Source organism: Carlito syrichta, unplaced genomic scaffold (assembly GCF_000164805.1).
Source record: "Carlito syrichta isolate Samal-C Ts95f unplaced genomic scaffold, Tarsius_syrichta-2.0.1 Scaffold301673, whole genome shotgun sequence".
Classification (NCBI taxonomy): Eukaryota; Metazoa; Chordata; class Mammalia; order Primates; family Tarsiidae; genus Carlito; species Carlito syrichta.
In genome coordinates this window covers 256335-279781 of record NW_007245769.1, presented here as the reverse complement: position 1 = coordinate 279781, position 23447 = coordinate 256335, and the positions used below count along the sequence as shown (strand labels likewise).

At 32.8% G+C, this 23447-nt stretch overlaps 1 protein-coding gene across 1 annotated transcript in view; it reads left to right on the top strand.

Moving 5' to 3' along the window:
- The window catches only part of LRP1B (LDL receptor related protein 1B), a 1912798-nt gene that overhangs the window by 1654553 nt on the left and 234798 nt on the right, over window positions 1-23447 (top strand). The window contains exons 57-60 of the mRNA XM_008055101.2: window positions 2212-2297; window positions 7715-7837; window positions 9910-10091; window positions 22104-22303. Of these exons, the coding sequence (XP_008053292.1) occupies window positions 2212-2297; window positions 7715-7837; window positions 9910-10091; window positions 22104-22303 (591 nt within the window). The remainder of the gene's footprint in view (window positions 1-2211; window positions 2298-7714; window positions 7838-9909; window positions 10092-22103; window positions 22304-23447) is intronic.

Here is a 23447-nt window from a genome sequence, read left to right as displayed (position 1 = left end):
CACACTCATAACACATGCCAAGGAGAACAACGGGTTTAACAATAATAAGAAGCAACAATAGCAGTAATACATCATCATATAAAACTATTTGAATTCTTCAGGTGATTCAGCAAATATTATTAATCCTGTATTCCAAGCAGTGTGTGTGAATCTGTAAATTATAACTTTAAAAATATTGCTATCCGTTAGGGGAGAAATCACACACATTAAAATGATACAAAGAAATACATGATAATGACTGTTCAATGGGCAAAAAATGGTGAGTAAGGGGAATCCTATCCCCTTTCATTTATTTCCAAGTATAATTAATCAAATACTTTTGCCAGTTTCTCATATAGATGTATGTCAGTGACAATATTCAAAACATTAGATGCTTTCTCAACTACTTTCATAAAATAGGTATCAAAAACATAAATTTAAAAATGAGTTTTTAACTAGTTAAAACTTTACACATCGTGAAGAAAAACATTCACTCCCTTCAATTTTTATACTATTGTATTTATTCTTGTAATAATATTCTCTGAATCAATTTGAGGATTATTTGGAGGCCAATGTTTTGATTTACCAACCTCCTTGCTTTCGGCCAGTTTAATGCTTGCTACATGATGCATTTAGTAACCTGGGGCAAGAAGGAGAGATAAAGTCTCAAAAACAGTGAATGTTCCCATTACTTTAAACCTTCATAAAGGATTTTGTAGAGAAAATGAATGCTAATGATTGCAATTTGCATCTTGTTTTATTATGTATCCAGGCCATAGTTGTTTTCTATTAGAATTATAATTAAAACTAGTAATAATTTTGAATATAAGAATATTTTCTTGAAGCATAGATCATGTGCTAAAGAGAGACCAGATTTTTAAAATGAAATGTATTTAAGTTGTAAGAACAGAATTGTCTAAGTATTGAAGTAGAGCACGGTTAATTTTATATTTATAACTTAGAAATATATTGACAATAAATAAATAAATTTTTAAAAAGAAATATATTGACAGAGATGGCAAGACATCTTCAACATGAGAGCTAATTCTGTGTTGAGAAGTATTTTGAGTCTCAATTTGGCTTCAACAAGAGTATTAGAATGATAGATTAGGGATTGTATCCAACATAAGTGACATAGTGTGTGCAGAAACATAATAGAATACCTCATAGATTACATATTAACTATGAAAATAAAAGACAAAGGGAGAAAAGTAAAAATTTTAAACATAAACAGGATGATAACTCTATAACATGATTTATAATAACATCTACATTAAATTATATGAAGGGACTATCATTTTAAGTATTTTTTTCTAACTTTTGTCAACATTAGGTTTGCTTATTTGGCAGAAAAAAAGGATTTAAATGAGTGTTAGAAACAAAGATGTTTAAAAATTTTGAAAAAAATCTAGAATTATAGCAATTGAGAATATGGTAAAATTGATTTTAAATTAGTCAAATGTATAATTAAATAATTAAACTGTGAAACCCTCTAGATTTATTTTCTTTAATAATTCATTTTATTTCCAAATAAATTCAGAAGAAAACCAAACTCGGTTAAGAGGATCTTCCAGTATATTAAGTATGATCAAATTTTACCATGCTCTTTCCTAAATTCTTAAAAGCATAAGGTAATAAAACACTTTGGACATGCTTTTAAAAAGAAAATAAAGACTTTTAAATAATTTAAAAATAAGACTTAAGGGAAAGACAAAATTAACAGAGATTATAGAACCTGGAATTCAGAAAATATTTAAGAGAGCCCTCGGGCAAATAGAAGAGTGTATGCATGCAGTGATAAACTTGATTTTCACCCAGATCATTTTGAGAGCATTAGTTGGTTGATTAACACAAGAGAATTTTCTGATCATAGAAATGGTTTAGGTGTACTGTAGATTCCTAAGATAAGCATAGATTTTTTTTTTTGGAAATTCATGAAAATAATCATATTGTAACAGCAGATATTTTCCACTAATACAAAATAAATTATCTGGATGTCAAAAAAAAAACTGGGGTAAGACAGAGATGCACTTAGAATTGTCGAGATTTTCTGTACTGCCTGGTTGTGTACTGCCTTTTTAATTTTCCTACCAGCTAGATTGTTCAGTATTTTTTAAACAATTACTTTACCAGAAAAACACTACATTTGAATTCACATTGCTGCTAAACTAATCTGAAAGCGTGAAATATAATATATATTAAAATTCTGATTTTTTTTGTCTTGATGTTTAGATGAAGAACCTTTTCTAATTCTTGCTGATCATCATGAGATACGGAAAATTAGCACTGATGGCTCCAACTACACACTTTTAAAACAGGTATGACATTCCCAGTATGATTTATAACACTTAAACTCCAGGTATGCATTAGAGCTGTAGAAATATCTAACAATTGGAATCTGTAAAGAACTTATTTAGGATACATGCATGTACCTATATAAGATTCCATAAATTTTGTTTTGCTTGTGATGAGCAGGTGATGTTCCCAATTTGCCATATCACATGCAACATCAAAGAAAGTAAAGATAGCAAAATATAATTCAGGCAGGGGGAAAAACTACCTCAAAAATAGCTAGATTCAAGAAAACATAAAATTCTCTTTTAAGGTATTTATTGATTTCCAAATTGATTTTCCTCTTGAGACTTAAAAGTACCTTAACTAGGTACTTCAACTTCCTGTTCATAGAACCAGTAAATCAAACAGGATTGATGATACCTCACTTTTAAATTTGGAATTAGCTGGGAAGCAAAGTGTAATTATAATCCAGTCCTGGTTATAAACTATGATGGTCCTATTTTCAGTGTTTATTGATATGTTATTTGAGATGAAAAGTTATGATTTCCATTTTCAAATAGTGAAGACAACCGTGAATTACTTACCTCAACTTTTTTTCCTTCTTGTCTGCAGTAGAAATAGTTCAAAATTAAATAATTAAAACTAGAGTGATTGCTACATGAACTAGACAAATCACATACAGTTAGTTATAGCATATTTGTAGTTATCAAGAGATATATTTTCTTTGGAGGGATTTAATTTGTATGTGTTCTACTATAAATTTCTTTTTTCCCTAAACTGTATAGCACTGACATAATATGTGAAAACCCTGTCTAGAACAAATGCACCAAAATTAAGGTTATTTCTTGAATTTGTAGTATGTTTATCCCAGTGTAAGGTATAAACAAAGAACATCATTCATGTGGTGTATTTTCAGCAACATAAAGAAGGCTTACTTAACTAAAATTATTTTTGCCGCTTACTGATGGATTCCTCCACTGCTATTGTGAGAGTTTCATTCATTTTGCTTCAGGATTTAGTCTTAGTTTAAGTGCAAATATCCACTAGCTAGTGGGATATTGACTTGGCCTGACAGTTGGATTTCCTAGTCCTCCTTTAAGTCACAAGTTGAAAATAAAAATTTCACATGAAAATGTGTATTTCCGGTTACGCCCCCCCACCAAAAAAAGAAAGGAATAATCGTGCTAGGCTCACATTCTTTATTAGTCACAATCCAAGTTGTGTAGCAGCTGCCACATTGACCTACATTCCATGCTTTCCAGTTGATCGGAGTCTCAGATTTTCCATGTGCTTGAAACATGTATACTTCCCTTATTCCTGAATGCCTGTGAGGTTGAGACACTTGTTCTTGAGACTGGAGCGTGTCATCAACATCTACTGTATTATATTGCTTATCTCTTTAATTATGGATCCTTAGGAGATTGGATAAAATATAAATATCCTCATGTTGTTTATAAAAACTAAACAGAAATCTATTTAAAATATAAGAATTGGACAATCATCTCTTTGAGATATGAATAATATGAAAGAAATACTTCGGAAAAAAGTTCAAGTATGCGTAACTCCTTTGAGGTGGAAAAATGTTTGCTGCCCAAATAGTTTTCTACATTATTTAACTTGATTTAATACTTTTTTCCCTGTACAATCAGCTTTGAAATTTATATCAAAATTATACAATATTGAAAACTCTCTCTTTTGGAATATGTCTTTATACACCCCTCTATGCCTCTCTTTATCTTCAAAGTTAGCTATGTCAGAGATTAAGTTCCTGGTATGGTTTCTGGAAAAAGGATGTGCTTATTTATTTATTAACTTATTTATTCATTAGTTTTGTCTTTTAGCATTTGATAGTTTTGTTTTTTAGCATTCTAACTTTTTAGACTGTGCTTTATCAGTTTAAAGAAAGTTATCACTTTCAAATACTCTATTTTTATGCTCAGCTGAACAATGAGCTTAACTAATACAAGCAACAACATTCATTGTCTTCATAAAAGAACCTTAACAGAGCTTCAGTAACAGTACCTTGCTTTATTTTTCAATCCTTTCACTCAAGACACTTCTACTGGTAGCCCTTTTGTTGTCTTTCACAGATAATGTGTTATCAAAAATTGTTTTTAATGGAACAAAAGGATTTTTCCTCTATGCATCATTGAAGTCTATTTTCTACAACAGAACCACTTTAATGTACACTTTAATATAGCTCTTTTTCTCCTGGTGGTATCATTTTAGGCTATTGGAAATCATGAGTACCTAGGTGGGATGAGCTTCAGGTACTTTTCTTAGCGTAGTGTTTATGGGAATGAAGAAGTGAGGAAGATGAGAAAGCTCATGAAGCTGTGAACACCTGTGTCTTTGGAAAGTGATTGCTAATGGTGACCACTGAGTAAGGAAATAAAGACCCAAGGAGCTAAACACAAGCCCTATGTCCAGTTTTGCCTGTGGACTGCTTGGAATATATCAGTTCTGTTAGGGAACGTATTTTTAACCACAACTTCATCATAACATTATAGAAATATTAAAGGAATTTGAGGCAGTAGAAACCATTCCTCCCCTCCAAAGATTTGGTCTACATATGCAGAATGAAGTAGAACAACAGTATCAGTAATCTCTCCACATTCTTTCTTAGCTAAAATAAATGAAAAAACATCTTTGCCTTAATTGTTTAGAACTTTTATCGGTAGCTCATTAGGAAGAATTCTTTACCCTGATTTCTTGAGTTTATTCTCTTTGTTGTAGTCAGTAATGATGTCATGAAGTTTTAGTGCAGAAAATTATAATAACTAGTAGAATTTTTTTCCTACCATATGTATTCTACAGCATAATTGAAGCAAGACCAGCTACCATTTAAATACATATACCATATTTAGAAACTGTGCTTTAATAGCATGAATTTTAGGAATGAAAATTAATCAAGTAGCTTTTGAATATGTTACCCAATTCAATTCTAACAGTGCCTTTAGTCTAGTAAAATTGTATAGAGAAACAAAACACAATTTCCTAAATTAATCATCTTGAACCAAAGGGTGCAAATCTTCAGCTACAGAAATGAAAAAAGCAAATAGGATTTTGATGAAACCAATTTTCAGCTCTGAAACCATGGGGATGACTCCAGTTTGCAGACATTATTTTGACCATACCCCTGGCTGTTTTAATGTTACTTGCATATGATTCTGCAAAGAGAGCACTGCACTGTTTTCTATGGGGATTAAGGGTAAAGCTGTAGAAAAATGACCAGCTTGGCTAGGAAGATATGTCAGAATTTTGAGCTTCAATTTTTTCTGCATTTACAGCTTTAATTTATTATGGTTGACTTGCTTAATTTGGAATTGGATTTTCATTATCTAAATTGATTATTGTAAAAAAAAAAAAAAAAAGGAATAGGATAATTCTGCCAAGACTGGGGATTGTGGGTAAATCTTTGCTGAAGTTAGAGACAAGTTTGTCTGTACCTTTTTCCTATAAAGATCTCTAATTTAACAATCTGAATTGCCAAGCCTAACTTATTTACATTATTGCCGTGGAGAGAAAAGCATTTAAAAAGAAAGGATATTGTAGAATACTATTGAAATGAATGTATGAAGCCCTCTACAAACTTGTCTGGAACACATTCAATTTATATTCTAGAACCTTGATTGATTTTGCATAAACAAATTCCATGACATGTATGGTTAAGTACATTTAATTAAGGAGTTCTCCATTTTTAAAAATTGTGTGAATAGGTTTTCAACGGATCTTTTGAATCCATGACTGGATATTAGCTGCCCTTTTTTATTTTTAGCATTTATAGTCATTATTTGTGATTAGTGATGTTGTCAGTAGGAAAGATATTTATATTTTTTCATCTTGACTTGATGAGAAATTTGCACTTAACCATATTTACAGCCTTATGTCTCTTGTTAGTGACCTAAGGTATGAGATTTTATTGGGTTAGGCTATTTCAGTTTATCTTTATAATCTGAAAATAAAGAAAAAAGAGATTGCTCATGTTAAACCAAATAAATGTGCATGATTTGAGTCTACTATTTTAATACAATTGATACTAGAATTTACCCCTGCTGTGAGAAGAATAAATGCAAAACTGTATTTGCCAGAACCTCCTCTGACTTGCTTTTATACAAAGGTCATCCTTAGTCTTCGTTGTCCTTGGGAAGAAATGAAGTTTGATCAGTTATCATTAGCCTTGGCCTGAATCTTACAAAAACTATATAATTCTAAGGCAGTGTTACTATTATTATCAAAATCCAAATTTTGAAAATAGATGTTGACACTTTCTTCCCTATCCCACCTTCTTGAAACCAAACCAAGCAAACAAACCTGTCCTCTCAAGATGCTAATCCCCACCCATAAGACTATGACTGCTCACAAATTTACCCTCTAAAACCCTCTAATCTGAGACTTAACAACTTTAGGGCAATTTTAAGGTAAGCAAGACCCAAATAGATATAATGACATGGCAATGATCTCTTGGGGCTTTGCCAAATGTCTGTAATATTATTTTTTAAACCACAGAATTTATTTATTAATTAGCTATTCAAGCTTTGAGGCAGTAAATACATGAGCCCTAACTAATAGGTCAGAATTAAACGAACAACTAAGAAATCATTTTGAACAATTCTACAGCTAAGAAGATTCCCAGACCCTCATTGCACAATCTTCAAATCAAATCATATGGCAGAACTGCCTAACCAAAAGGCTTTAGCATCCAGAAGCCCATCAGTTGAATTTGTGTTCTGTTTTGCTACCTGCTAAAAATGCATAAACATAAGTCTGAAGGGAGTCATTTCCTCACATTTCCACCATGTGGAATAAGAAGATGTTGATTACTCAGTTCCTCCTTGGTCACATACACACCTGAGGTTATAACTTTCAAATTCTAATATGACACTGTATTGCCTAAGGAGCCATTTGAAGCATAAAAAAAGAAAGCTCATTTATGTTGTAGTTGAGACAAAACTTTTGGGGAAAGTAAAATTTCTATACTCATCAAATGGCTATCCAGGGCTCATCTTAATGAAATGATCTCTACTTTCCAATGTAGATGTATAGTCTTTCTGGCTCCTCCACAGAACAGATTATAATGCACCAAATTTATATTTAATATTAACCTAAAGTGGGAATTTTTAATTTTAGCTCCTTTTCCAAAATTTGTATGGCCTATTTGGAAAATAATTTCAAATTAATTATGTATCTTTTTGAATGTATGATGTAGTAAAAATGTAAACAATATTTTGTAAAAGAATTGGTCACAAATGACATTTATTATAACAAATATAACTAGGTTCAAAGGGAGATAGTGATTTCTATAAACTGTTAAAACTGCTCATGAATTACCCTCTAAAACAATCTGGGACTTAACAACTTTAGGGCAATTTTAAGGTAAGCATTATATAATGATTCCTATTGGCTATTTTTGAAAATATATTATTTTTTTTATTTTTAGGGATTAAACAATGTTATTGCTATAGACTTTGATTACAGAGAAGAATTCATCTATTGGATTGATTCTAGCCGACCCAATGGCAGCCGCATAAATAGAATGTGTTTAAATGGAAGTGACATTAAGGTAACTAGATATTACAATGATGTGATTATTGAACACTCTGTATGATTGAATTGAATAGAAAATGTTATTTGATGACAATGGTATTACTCATACAGTATTACACATACATTATTAGGTTGGTTTCAATTTCACATTTGTACAGTGTAGTTAATAAATACTTTACTATAAAATATAATAATTTTTGCTCTTATGTTTCATTATAACATCATTATTTGCAACTGGATAAAAATCAAATTGAGTAAATAAAAGTTAGAACCTTATTCACAGCCTTAGAAATTTGATGGGAGCTTTCAGCTTGAATGATCAGTGCCTGAGATTCAATTGTATGGATTTAGATAAAAAGGAAAGTTGAGTCAAAGAATTTGTAATTTCAAAGAGAAAATTAAATGTTAATATGTGGATTAAAATGAGAATATTGTTAAAATTAGCCTATTACAGATGGAAATAACTGAATGCATTTGGGTAAAACTCTGCATGTTTTAATTGGATAGCATCACAATTCTTTCACAATCCTGCCACATGTGCAGCCCATGTCATATGATATAGGCTACTCAGTACTATTTTTATGTTATTCTGAGTTTTAGAATCAAATTACTTGTATTGAATAGTCAGTAAAACACATTATGAAGAATTTTTCATTTTTAAAATTCATATAAATTTATAAGATGCATCAGTTACTTTAAATTTTCTGTAGCCATATCACACAAAAATTTTTGATGGAAATAACAAATTTTTAAAATATTGATAAAATGTTAAAATGTGCAAATAGAATGTCAAAACAACCAGTAAGTTTAGTTCAAATGATTCAGGATGGCTATATTTAATAATGGTTTATACAATAAAATATCAGTACATAATAGTGATAAGCAGAGTGATCCTAGCTAACCCAATGGCTAGATAGAACAAATAAGCAGATTTTTTTCTAATGTAATTCTTTGATAATTTTTATAATAACCATGAAAGTTACATTAATCAAACTTGATCATATATTTTATTATAAGACACTTAAAATTATTGGTTACCTTCATATTTTTGGAAGATATTTGAATACTTTTAAAGCATATTAAGTCTCTATAACTTGTTACTACTGTTCCATTACTACTTTAAATAATGTCATTACATAAGGTTACAAAATATATCTTTCTTCCTTTGAAACTACTAATTCACTGATTTTCACTTAAATAGTCAGTCATGATGATTTTCCAAATTTAAATGTGGAAGGAAAAGAGTAAAATATGACTTGCATTTCATTACAAGAGATTTATAAAATTTCAAATGTTCATTATGCCACTTTTATTTGTATCTTTATTATTGATAGCGTTATGAAAAGGACAACTTTACATTTTCATTGGCATTTTCTTGTCTCTAATGATGTAAATATTGACTTCTATACAGCACCAAGTTTTAATTGTTTCTTTCACATAGTGCTGAAAGCACTGAGAACACAGAACCACCAGTCATATAGGTCAATGATTGCTGGTCATTTTATATGCATTATATGTTCCATCCAAAGCATATACTTTTATTATATTTGATATTATGGATTAGAATTGATAACAGCAGTTGTATGAGTATATTGTTACTTCCCTGAAGCTGGGTTCAAAATACTTAGTGCATATTCTCATTTTTTTTCCTCCTTATTGTCATTTAAATAGGCAAAGGCAGTTGGGAGAGTGGTGAATGCTATTGGTATCTCCCCAGACCTGTAAAAAATAAACAATATCAATAAATCTTTGCGTGTTTATGTGAAAGAATTTTGTTTCAAATTTTAAGAGGCTGAGTAGATAAACTCTAACAAAAATGTGATCAACAACTTAAAACTGCCCAGCAGATTTTTATTTATTTATTTATTTCTTAAACCCTTGTGTAATTTCTAGGGGCCTAATTACATACTAGGTAATTTCTCACAAATGAGTAAGTAATTGTATTGTGGTCAATTGTTCTTTTCTTATCTAAATTCCAGTCCTAATGTTTAAATAGACTTCTATATCTCTGTAAAAATCAAGAAGTGATTGCTCAGTTCTTATTCTAGGGATTTACACTGTCAACTTTTTTACTTCTTGTTTTATTAGGTAGTACATAACACAGCTGTTCCCAATGCACTTGCTGTTGATTGGATCGGAAAAAACCTCTATTGGTCTGACACAGAAAAGAGGATCATTGAAGTATCCAAACTCAATGGCTTATACCCTACTATACTTGTTAGCAAAAGGCTGAAGTTTCCCAGGGACCTGTCTTTAGATCCTCGAGCTGGGTTTGTAACAAATGTTAAAAATCTTAAAGGTTAAGACTGTGGAGTACATTCATTGTGGTAAAATTAATTCTATAGTTCATTAGCATGGAAATCCAACATAAAGTGCAAATGTGCAAAAAAAATTATTACTGAGAAGCCAGAAACAGTAATATGACTATCACAGTGAAAGAAATAAAATGATTGGACTATACAGCAACTATTTTTTTTAAGTTTAAACACAACTTTTTTCTCACTGATCAATAAATTTGTGGTAGAATTCAATAAAACATACATGACTTCACTGATTTTAATGCTTTTAAATCTTGGAGCAAAGACAGAATAAGAACAAATTCTAGGATCATGTTCTGCAGTGGTTGTAATAATCACAACTATAGATAAAGTAAATCTTGCACCTCTTTATATCAGGAGACATAAGCAGTATCCATGGATAATAAATGACAAGGTACCTTATCAGATGCCTTCAAGATGAAAAACAAAGTGGAAATGTTAGGAAAGTTTTGTGTTAGAGGTGTGTATCATTTGCATTTCATTGTGAGAAAGGGGAGAAGTCATTAAGGATCAAGGACAGTAGGCTGGAGATTACAGATAAGAGATGAACACATATTAAGGTGTCAAAACTGTCTGGTGTATGTTTGCTAAAGTTCTATAGATTATGACCATTATCATTCGCTTTCAATTATTTTTGTTTTGGTAGGTAGAGAATGCATGCCTTTCCATTTTTTTTTTCCACACTATAATTTAGAGTGATTACATAGTCCAAAATGATATTTGTAGAAGTTCAACTTACCCAATGCTCTTGGTAAAATAACAAATTTAAAGAAAGTTTGGTGCTTTAAAATAGGACATATTCACAGTAGCAAGTGTTTAGATAGCAGAAAATTTATAATTTCCCTCACATAATTTTTTTTCACCAAATCACTTCTTTGTCATGCCATATGAAACAATTAGATTTTGTTTCTTGCTAATGTACTGTATTTCTGTTTTTTGGTCCCTCGTGCTTATAAATGGCAAAGTGATCATGTCATAGTATATTCTGTAGCTTAATTTTAAACATTAATTTGGGTAAAAGCAGTACCCAATGGGAGATTTGTACTGTGAATGTACTTGTTTCCAAGGTAATGTGTTCATTTTAACTTTTCACTATATAATTAGGTAATCACTTTGTTGCCTTTGTAAATATTTTCTTTATCATAGTAACAGAAAGTTCAAGAGTATCAGTTTTATTTTAACTCAGAGTCACAAGAAAGTCTGTTTGTATGGGTGTTTCAAAAAATAATGACCAGATATACTAAACTTGACTGTTATCAAAATTCATTCATAAGTATGTTAATTTTTTCCTTTGATATTTTTCAGAAAATACTTATTTTGAGTTTCCAAACCATTATTCATTTTCTCAAAATCAATATGGCTTGTTTAGTTTCTCATGTCGAACGATTCAAGATGTTTCACTTTTTAATGAAAGAAATGTTTCCTATTTGATAACAGTCTTGTGAAATTTACTAATTATGAAACAAAAGCTGTATCCTAGCCTAGTGAATTCAGCTGAGTCTAGTTTGGGATTTTATTTCTCCTAGGTAAAAAGTTATTATCCCATAAACTGAAAGCAGCCTTAAGTTATCAATATAAACCCATCTACTAAAAGTATCAATTAAAAATAGTGAAGTACAGAATTATTGTAGATGTTAAGAAAACTTTCTTAATTTCAGTTTTGAATAATATTTGAATTATGATACGGATATGCCATACTATAACCAAAGAAACTGATAAAAGGTAGATCTTCTTATGAAACAATTAAGGCCACCAATTTAGTAGATAAAATTTAATTATATCTTTTTGTTCATACTGATTTTCTAGTTCCCCAGAGTGAGACAATAAGGCAACCTGAATTTTAGCTTTCATGAGATGAGCTTCAGAGAGTCAGGCTGAAAATGCCATATCTATGTAAAATATGGTGCAATTCTGATTCAAAACTGACAGTTTAAATAGTAAGATTATTTCATAAAAATGCAATTGAACTTTTCCATATCAGATTATCCCTGTGACTTTCATATGTTTTGAACATCTCAATACCACTGACCCCTGTTTGTTATTTCTATCCTGATGTTTAGTAAGGAGATAAGGCAATCGTTTGTTTAGACAGCTGGCCTGTCTAATGTATTGAAGCAACTAAAGTTTTAGAAGCTATCTTGGGAGATTCTTTATATTATAATTTAATGACAGTATAACAGTGATCAAAATATCACTTTGGGCATGAAAGTTAGTATGAGCATTAAAGAAGATATGAACAGATCAGATTCTCAGCTTTATATATATAAATTCACTTCAAATCCTAAATTTCCTCACAATTTTATCCTAATCATCCTGATATCTGGTTTAATTTGAAAATGAGTGTTCTAATCTGTTATATATTTAGGGCAATTGAAATCATTTACATTCAATATTTATATGACTTATAAATATTAACTTATAAAGTAATAATTTATGCAGAATATGTATAAGTATTTTTTAAAAATAGTAATATAACTAGTGTTAAGATTCTATTGTGCATAATTTTATCATTTTAGATAATTAAGGTATCACTTTAGTTAATCGTAACAAAAGACCATTATGATAGACATTAAAGTGAATGTTGTGATATGCCTTATTAACAGAAAAAATTCATCTACTCATTCACTTATCCAACTTATTTCTTTAACATTTAGTATATATCTGGCACTGTTCTAGGTAGGAGTGTGAATACAAATTAAAGTCATGGTCCCTTGTTTTCAATTATTTCACAGCCCAATAGGTAGGCAGGTGAGTAAACAGTAACAATACAATGCAATAACTCATAAGGTAGAGAAAATAGGAAATGTTTCTATCGATACTGAAATCATAGAAAGTTTCTTCCACAGGAATGATAGAGTAAGAAGCAGTCGGTGATCTAGTGCACTACAGGACAGGAGATATTTCCAGCAAAAAGAACAGACTCTCTGGGAAAGCACAGACACTTAGCAGAAAGAATGGCTTGTCAGCAAAGTACAAGGAACTGATGTGATTGGAGCAAATTAAGCATATGTGATTGTGGAGACAATTCACTTTACAGAATAAAAGACAGCTAGGAATAAATCAAAGGAAACACAACATAAGGGAAACAAAAACTAAACAAACTTTGCAAAGTTTCTGACTTGGGAAAACTGGAAAATAGAGGAGTGATTTCCCCAGAATATGGGGAATACAGGAACAGAGACAGATATAAAAAAAGGGAAATGATCAATTTGTAGACCCATTTATTAGGTCTTTTTGACTATTGACAAATTTGGAAGAAAAAAAAAGTGCAGCAATGGGTTTTAAGTATGGAAAGAAAGTAGTCTTACTGAGTGATACAATAAATCCTGCATTTATAAAACCTTGAGCTTACCTGAGTACAATTAAACTATTCTTTCTCTTAATGTAGTAGAATATTATAATAATGTTCTTCTGGTTGATGAGTACTCATATAGGCAAATCATACATAATATACATAAAATCCAGGCATATCATGTTATAGCACACACATAATCCAGATGCAATTGGTAACCTAGTAGAATATAACTCAACTAAAAAAAATACATACATAGTCCATACTTGGGCAAATAAAGCAATAATAGCCAATATTTACTGAATAATTACTACATGCATATCCATATTGTAAATTTGTTCCACGTATTGTCTCATTTAATACCCACAGTGACCCTATGAGAAGAAACTATAATTACCTCTTTTCTTTTTAAAAAAAATTTTTTTTTTTTTTGTGCCAGGCTCGGTGACTCAGCCTGTAATCCTGTGCCTTTGGGAGGCTGAGGTGAGTGGATTGCCTGAGCCCGCGGGTTCGAGACCCGCTTGGGCAGCAAGACCTCATCTCTACAATAAGTCAAAAAATCAGTCGGGCATGGTAGAGCATGCCTGTAATTCAGGCTACTTGGAAGGCTGAGGTGGAAGGATCGCCGGAACCCAGCAGGTAGAGGCTGCGGTGGCTGGGAGCAGCCACTGCACTCCAGTCTGGGTGACAGAGTGAGACTCCAACCCAAAAAAAAAAAAATTTTTTTTAATTTTAAAATTGTAGGGTACAGTTAAGGGTCAGGTATACAAACATTCACAGTACAGGTACCCTTGTTGATGAGGTGTGCACCCCTTTCCCCAGACAGATATTGACTACCATTAATCCCACCTCCCTTCCCCTCACTGCCCCCCCATAGTTTCCCACCACTGTCAATCCTTTTCTTATAGTATTACAGTAGTTGTTCAAGATCCATTTATGAGTGAAAACATGTGATTCTCAGATCTTTGAGTATCTCTCTGTGAGAGAACACTCGGTATTATAAACTCTAATTCCATCCAGGTTGCTGCGAAATTCATGATTTTGTTCTTTTTTATGGCTGTGTAACATTCCATTGTGTATATGTACCACATTTTTTTTTAACCCAGTCCTCTTTTGATGGACAGTATGGTTGGTTCCATGATCTTGCTATTGTAAACAATTCTGTGATAAACATACCTGTGCAGGTATCTTTTTTATAGAGTAATTTGAGTTCTTCAGGATTTATTACTGGCAAGGGGATTGCAGGGTCATAGGGAAGGTTGATTTTTAGAGTGTTTAGGAATCGCCACACTGATTTCCACAGAGGCTGTACTAATTTATACTCCCACCAACAGTGTAGAAGTGTTCGGCTTTTTCTCTCTTTTTCTTGGCCAGTCTACCAGGGGACCTTCGATCTTGTTTATCCTTACAAAGAACCAGCTTTTTGTTTTATTGATTTTTTTTGTATTATCTTTTTGTCTTCTATTTCCTGGATTTGGGCTTTCATTTTGGTGATCTGGATTCTTCTGCTGAAGTTAGGGTTTTGATGGTCTTGCTTTTCCAGCTTCCTTAGTGACTTATTAGGCTGTTAATTTGTGATGCTTCCACTTTCTTCCTGTGTGTTTATACATACATGATTTCCCCTCTTACTACAGCTTTCATGGCATCCCAGAGATTTTAGTAAGATGTTTCTTCATTTTCATTTGTTACTAGGTATCTTTTAATCTCTGTTTTGATTTCATCATTGACTCAGGAGTTGTTTAGCATCATGTTGTTTAGTGTCCATGTCTTTGTGGGTTTTGGGGGGAACCTTGTTGGTATTGATACTTCTTTTTATTCCACTGTGGTCCGAGAAGGTGCATGGAACAATTTCAATCTTTTGAAATTTGTTTATGCTTGATTTGTGTCAAAGGATGTGGTCAATTTTAGAGTATGTTCCATGTGGTGATGAGTAGAATGTATATTCTGTGGTTGTTGGGTGGAGTGTTCCGTAGGTACCAATTAAGTCCATTTGATCAAGAGTCACATTGAGGTTCCAGATCTCGTTGCTGATTTTTTGTCCTGATGATTTGTCTAGGGTTGTGAGTGGGGCGTTAAAGCTATGATAGTGTTAGAGTCAATATCTTTTTTGAGTTTACCTAGTAGCTGCTTTATGAAAGTTGGCACTCCTATTTTGGGTGCATATATGTTTAGGATGGATATTTCTTGTTGATGGATTGAACCTTTTATCATTATGTAGTGGCTTTCTGTATCTTTTTTAATTTTTGATAGCTTAAAAGGTATTTTGTCTTAGATTAATATAGCAATTCCTTCTTTCTTTTGTGTTCTGTTCACCTGAAATTTTGCTTCCCATACTCTTACTTTGAGTCTGTGAGTGTCCTTTCTTGTGAGATAAGCCTCCTGGAGGCAATATATTGTTGCCTGGTGATATTTTATCCATTTTGCCATTCTGTATCTTTTCAGTAGTGCATTTAGTCCATTGACATTCAGGCTAATTATTGAAATGTGAGAGTTGATCCCTCTCATGATGTTCTTATAGAGTTGTTGTTGTTCCTGTTTGTCTGTTTTTTTTCTTTTAGTTTTGGGGTTGGTTCATGTGTGTTTTTAATCTTTTCCTCTACTCTTGTTAAGAACATTGTTGTTATTTTTTCCTTTTCTTCTGTGTTTAATATTTTCTTACATTTTTCTTGTAGAGGTGGTCTGGTGGCAACGTAAATTCTTAGCGATTAGATATCTGGGAAAGATTTTAATTCTCCCTCACTGATGAAGCTTAGCTTGGCTGGTTAGGTTATTCTTGGTCGAAATTGTTTATCTTTTAGAACTTTGAAGATAGGGCTCCAAGTTCTCCTAGCCTGAAGGGTTTCTGTAGATAAATCTGATGTTATTCTAATTGGTCTTCCATGATAGGTAATCTGATCTTTTTTTCTTCCTACCTTTAGGATTTTTTTTTATACCTACTTTGTTTAGGTGAATTATTATGTGTCTAGGAGTTGGTCTTCTCATTTGTTGTCTTGCAGGGGTTCTCTGAATCTCTTGTGTTTGAATTTTTGCATCACTGATGAGATGAGGGACGTTTTCTTGATTAATTTCATGGAATGTTTGTTCTGGGGTGGTCTCTGTCTCTCTTTCTCCCTCACAAGTCCAATTACTCTTAGGTTCGGACTCTTGAAGTATTCGCTCATCTCTTGAAGGTTTTGTTCTGTCTTTTTAAGTTTCTTTTCTATATTTTTGACAGTTTAGGTTAGTTCTATATTTAGGTCCTCAAGCTTTGAGATTATTTATTTTGCTTGACTAATTCTGCTTTCCATGTTTATCAGTTTGTTATTTATTTGATTCACAGTATTCTTTACTACTGTTGTCTCAGTTATCAACTCCTTCCTATTTTTCTCTTGTCTCTTCTCAATTCTTTTTAATCTCTCTATTAATGTCTTGATATCTGGGTTTGTAGTTTGAGACCAGTCATTCTGAGGACTCTCCATTGTTTGCATTCTGAAGTCTGTTTTCTCAGTGTCTGACCTCCCAGGGGTCTGTGAGAGACCTATGTTCTTCCTTTGGTTTTTCTTCATTTGTGTGGATTTTTCTCTTCCCCTTTCCCTCCCCTTCTTTAATTCTGTTTTTCAGGGAAGGTGGGGTCGTGTTTACTTCTTTTTGTTCAATCTTCCGTTCTTCCTTATGAAGACCTTCTGGCTTTGTTCACTTTTGAGGCTGGACTGTGGGTTGGGGGCTGTATTTTTGCACTTTTGAGATTTAATTGAGGGGGAAGCTGTGATTCAGAATCTATCTGGAGAATCCAATATCCACCAACAGGTGTATGGGCACCTTAGAACCCACTTCCCACTGCTTTACAATCTGTCCATTTAGTGGGGTTTAGGTTTGCTCCCTGGAACAAAAGGAGGTAAGAAAAAGGAAAATAATCAAAGAAGGGGGATCAAGAGCAAGTTGGAGAGAGAGAAGAGTAAGAGGGAAAACAGACATACATGCCAACTAATGAATGAAAAGAGACACAGGGCCATCAAAGAGTAAAAAACAAAGAAAATTCCCTAAAGAATATTGGTAATCACACAGACAGTCCAATGAAATCATGCCTTCTGATGTTTTTTTCCCCAACACAAAGGTAGTCTAAATCAAGAAACAAACAAAAGTGAACGAAACAAACAGTCTAAACAAACAAACAAACAAACAAATCAAAATAAGAAACCAGACTAGCTCTGGAGTCTTTCCTGAGTATCTAAAGTCTTTTCAGCTCTGATCTCTAGCCCCTCCCCTTTACTCTCATTGCCGGCAAACAGAGTTTCTCATATCTTCAGTCAGTTCCCTTGGCTTGCTGCCTGTCAGGCCTGTCACACAGACCTGAGTTGTCAGTGTCTGATTCAGCGTAGGGGAGGGGCTTCTGTTCCCTGTTTTGCTGAGGTTACCTTAGAAAACAAGGTGGAGGCTGCGTGGAGATGGAAGGGGCCGTGTGAATCTCTGCTTGGAAAGTGTCTGCAGTGGGTGGCTCCTCTCTTTTGCACATCCTTTCTTTCTAGTCGTTGGGGGTCCCAGTTGATCAGCTATGACAGGCGACAATGGTGTGTGTCCGGCATCAAACACTGGAAATCAGCTGCTCCAGCTTGGCGTGCCATGGGTGGCTTGGGGCAGAGGAGGGAGCAGGGAATTCCTGGGGCCAGAGACGAGAGCTGCAATGATAGCAGCTAGTTGAGCACCTAGTAACCACCATAGCAGCAATCCCCTGCGGCAGCCGTAGTGTGATGGAAGCAGTTTGCTGCATGGGACTGGCTATAGCAGCCACCCTCCCTGTAGGCTGCCTCCGCAGGGTCGCATGGAACTGCCCTCAGGAGCTACCCTTTGTGGAGATCTTCACAGTTCCCCTTGTCCCATCACCATCATGCCCAGCATCTCCACCTCTTTTCAACATATGAGGAAATCCAGGCTTGTAGGGGTCCACATAGCTGACAGTGGGAGGATATGTGATTTGAACTCAAGTAATCAGTTTCTAGGGTTTGTTGCTTCAGACTCTACAAAGTGCTTATTAGAAAAGAAGCTAGTCTGCAAATCTACTAGAAACCTGACTCCTTGCTCTAACTTATCACTCTCATAATAGTTAAAGCTCATAATATGGTCTCAGTTCTCACTCAGTTTATCAGTGAAAGCCTTAAGCTACATAACCTTTCAACACCTGTTACGAAAGCGCATCTTCAAGTAAGTTATACTTCATTCTAAAATATGAAAGAAATAAAAAGTTGTTTTTCTTAAGGAATTTATAAACCAGTCATTAAGATAAGATTTAGGTTCAAGGAGCTACAAGTAAGAACAACATTTTTTCCATGCCTTCCTTCATCTAGGTAAACTGTTATTCTTTTGTACCGCCACAGTAAAATAGTTTTATTCTAATATGCTTTAATTTTTTGTTTCTTTTATATCCACTTCCACTGAATTCACTGAGAGATCTTTAAAGGCAAAACTCATATCCCTTTACCTCTGTGTTTCCATTATTTAGAGATAACTACTGCACAATATGGCTTTGGTGACTCGATGTTTCAAAACATGGTTCTCTATCCCCATAGGAATGGTTTTGAGGCTTATCTTAGAAGTACTATGCTATGCTAATTAAATAAAGTTCTCTGATTATGAGGCTTGTGAATCTACATGATTCCTATTTTGTGGGTTCCTGTGTGCATGATAAAATGTGGTCAATCACACATGTAATAAAGAAAAGAACTTTTGTAGACCAGAAAGGGATAAAGCAGTTTCCCAAAGTGTGCTTCCTAGTGCGGTAATCCTGTGGACTGCTTTAGGAGAGCAGAATGTCACCCCAAGCTATCTGATATAGAAAGGGACACTATAGTTCCTTTTAGAGAATTACAACATCATTTAGCATATTAGACGTGCTAAGAAGTCCTACAATTAAAAATATGTTGCTTACTTTGTTTAACAAAGCATTTCTCAAATATGTTTAATCTTATAACCTACCTTTAAATGGAGAACTAACACTAATTAAGGAAGACTGGAAAACAGGGGACAGTGTGGATTTTATCTGAATGAAAATATCCAATTGGAGAGGCACACGAGACGAGAAAGGCAAATGATATAATAAAAGCACAAATGTGAAAATGTGAGACTATAACTAAAAATGCATAATAGCAAAATTTCACACATTTCAATTGTGGGGAGTAATTTGTAGAAGTATGTTTGGGCCCAATAATGGAGAACTTTCATGTCAAGCAGAAAACTTCATCCCTGGCAGTCTTATCAGACTTTCTGAGAATGATGTAACAGACTCTGGGCTCCATAAAATATGCTTTATCTCCTCTTGGTATGTTGTCTCACAATGATGGTAAGACTATCCAATGAAAAAGTGCAGAATACAGATGAAAATGTAGAATTGCAATTATATGGAAGTTGGATCATTTGAAATTCGTACTTTACTTAACAACTTCTAAAAATTATTCACATCCAATAAATTGCAACACTTTCATAGATAGTATTTAATGGATATAACTTCCTCTCGCTTTTGGGATATTTTAATTGAAAGTCCAATCACATGAAGAGATAAATAGAAATATGAAGACTATCTCTATTAAGCCAATTTGTATATATTCTTTTAATGTTATAGAAATCTTTGAAATATATATGTGTGCATGTGTGTGTGTATATATATACACACACACAATTTTTTTTTTTTTGAGTTGGAGTCTCACTCTGTCACCCAGACTAGAGTGCAGTGGCCACTCCCAGCCACCGCAGCCTCGACCCACTGGGCTCAGGCGATCATTCCACCTCAACCTTCCAAGTAGCTGGGACTACAGGCGCATGCTACCATGCCTGGCTAGTTTTTGATTTATTGTAGAGATGAGATCTCACCAAGTTGCCCAGGCAGGTCTCGAACCCTAAGGCTTAGGCAATCCACTCACCTCAACCTCCCCAAGCGAGGGATTATAGGCTGAGCCACTGAGCCTGGCTCACACACAATTTTTAAAAACATAGTACATAGAAGCACAAATGAGTTAATAATATCTAACATGTGTGAGGTATATCACTTTTAATAGAAATAAAAATTAATGTTACTGTTCCCAAGAATTAGGGTCAGTAAGGCAAGATAGAATGTTCTGATTTATTTAATCAAGGTAAACTATTTTTTCATCATCTTTCTGATTCATTTTCCTCCTTTGTATTGTACTGCCATTATCTCTAGAATAGATAACAAGGTATTCCTTTACAAATTTATTAGAAAGAAATGGATTGTGTTTTCCCTAGAAGATATATTTCACTGACATATGTTCTCTTTTCAAAATAAAAATATACCGAAAATAATTCAAGTTTTAAAGAAATAGAACAGTATTTTCTGAGGGGCTTAGCATTTATTATTACTTGATGATTTGAGATTATATATATACATATATATGTGTGTTTATATATATGCACATTAGGCAGCAATTCTGGTATTGTCCTAAGTGAGACTGAGTTGGTGTTTCCAGGCTTAAGTTTGTTTTAGGTTTTGATCTCAGATCTCTTTGAATCTCTATTCACAAAATTCACCTTCTGTTTAGTTTGTATCAGAGACATAGTTCTCCTTTTAAGCACCAGACTGAAATTGTACTTCATTGATAGTTTGCTTTAAAGAGCTTTTTAACTATCCTTTATAATTCATACCTTTATACATGCTCAAAAAACGAAGGTCGACACACACACAAAATGTACATATTCTTTACCATGAGTATTTAGATTAGCCTTGTATTTGAAAAGTGTTTTTTTTTTTGGAAAACCTGTATTTCTTTTCTGAGAAACAATTTTCTTTAAAGAACATTTTAGATTGAAACCAAATATACCAGTTTTAAGCTATAGAATAATTTTAATAGCAAATTATTTTAATTGTCCATCTTCTAAATCTGAAGAATTAATTGCTAAGGATTATATTCAGTAAAAAGGAGGAATGCAGGCTAGGAAAATCTAATTGCATTAATAGATTTCAATTTCAGAGTTAGAATGTAAAAAGGACATTAAAGATCTTCTAATAAAATCTTTAGTTATATAGATTTAAAAAAATCCAAAAGATAAAATGACCTTTTTCTACATTGAGAAAGCAAAGCAAAACAATAAAAGAAATGGCTTAATTAGAGATAAATTTCTAAGTTATCTGTGACTTATATGTTATTTCCATTTTATGAGTATAATATTTATACCTCACTAATTAAACCAGTTCTTTTAATTTAATTTAATTTTAGTTAGTTTAAATGTAAATAGTCATAATTGAATAGTGGCATCCACATTGATGAATGCATATTCAAACAAAAGAAACGTGTATCTCCATGATTTCTTTTAATTTTTTTATAGATAATAAGTTAAAAAAACCAAAATATATAATGATAATTTTATTTCTCCAACATTATAAGTGCCTTTTGAAAGTTTACATCTACTTGTTTAAACATCTATAATATGTTAACACTTGTAAAAGTACCTTACTATATGTGACTTTTTATACAAAAAGTTTAAACTTATATAAATATGTTAAACAATACTATATTTTTAATTAAAAAAATAAAAAATTTGGCATCAAACTATGCTTCATAAATGTTACAATGCAGTGCAATTCCTGATGATTAGTTTGGGAATAGTTGAGTAAAAAAGTGAAATATTATATGATGTTTTGCTCCCAGAGCATCTGTAAACTAATTGTTACTGATTTTCTTTCACAGGTATTTATATTGGATTGACTGCTGTGAGTATCCTCACATTGGCCGGGTTGGAATGGATGGAACCAATCAGAGTGTTGTCATAGAAACCAAGATTTCAAGACCTATGGCACTAACAATAGATTATGTCAACCATAGACTCTACTGGGCTGATGAAAATCACATTGAATTTAGCAACATGGACGGATCTCATAGACACAAAGGTTGGTCCAGTAGCATAAATGACTCAGTATTTTACCAGTGCAAAAAGTATATACCTTTTAAAAATATACATTTATTTTATATTCTTTCTCTCATCAAATACATTTCTTAATTTAAAATTACATTATTATACTTTTAAATGACAATATTGCAAACTAGAATTTGATATATATATTCAGAAATTATATACTTTATGCATAAATTCATTTTCACACTATCAATGTTTTCCCTAATTGTATTTTTCTGAATAGTTTTTCTAGTAAATGGGCAATAGTTTTATAAATTAATATTTACATGAATACTAATTGAATTGAAATAGAAGTATATTTTCTTGTAAGCCTGAGGCTATTATTGCAATTGAATAGGATCTGAGTTTTCTTAGAAAATTGACAATGAAGCAATATTATTTAAAAGTTATCAATTAAATTATGTACATGACAACTTATTGTTGTCTGATCAACAAAAGCAATAAAAATTTATATGTAACGCTTTCAAGATAGAGTAAAACACTTAGGAAATGTGAATATGAATTAATATAAAATTCTACAGATACTTTGTTTTTCAATATTTTATAACTTATATTTAAAAATATCTAAGCATGGAATAAATGAACTAAGGAAGTAAATATAAAGGAAAGTAACAGTAGAATTAATGACACGAAAGAAAGCTTGTTAGAGAAAAAATAGCTGAAGAGAGGAAAATAATAAAGACAAGGATTGGCCAGGTGCAGTGGCTCAGCCTGTAATCCCAGCACTTTGGGAGACCAAGGCAAAAGGATTGCTTGAGACTGGGGATTCGAGACCAGCCTGGGCAACTTGATGAGACCTCGTCTTTACAATAAATCACAAAAATTAGCTGGACGTGGAAAGCTGAGGCAGAAGAATCGCCTAAGCCCAGCAGGTCGAGGCTGTGGTGGCCATGAGTGTTCCACTGCACTCCAGCCTGGGTGACAAAGTGAGACTCCAACTCAAAAAAAAAAAAAGGGAAACACAAGGATCTAATAGAGATTAAGTATAAATAAGCATGACATGGATATATCAGAAACCACAAATGATTCAAATGACCCATTAATGGGTAGCTTTTTAATAATTAGATTTGTTTCCTGACTAAAGAAGAGAAATGAATTTTTTTTTTTTTTTTTTTTTG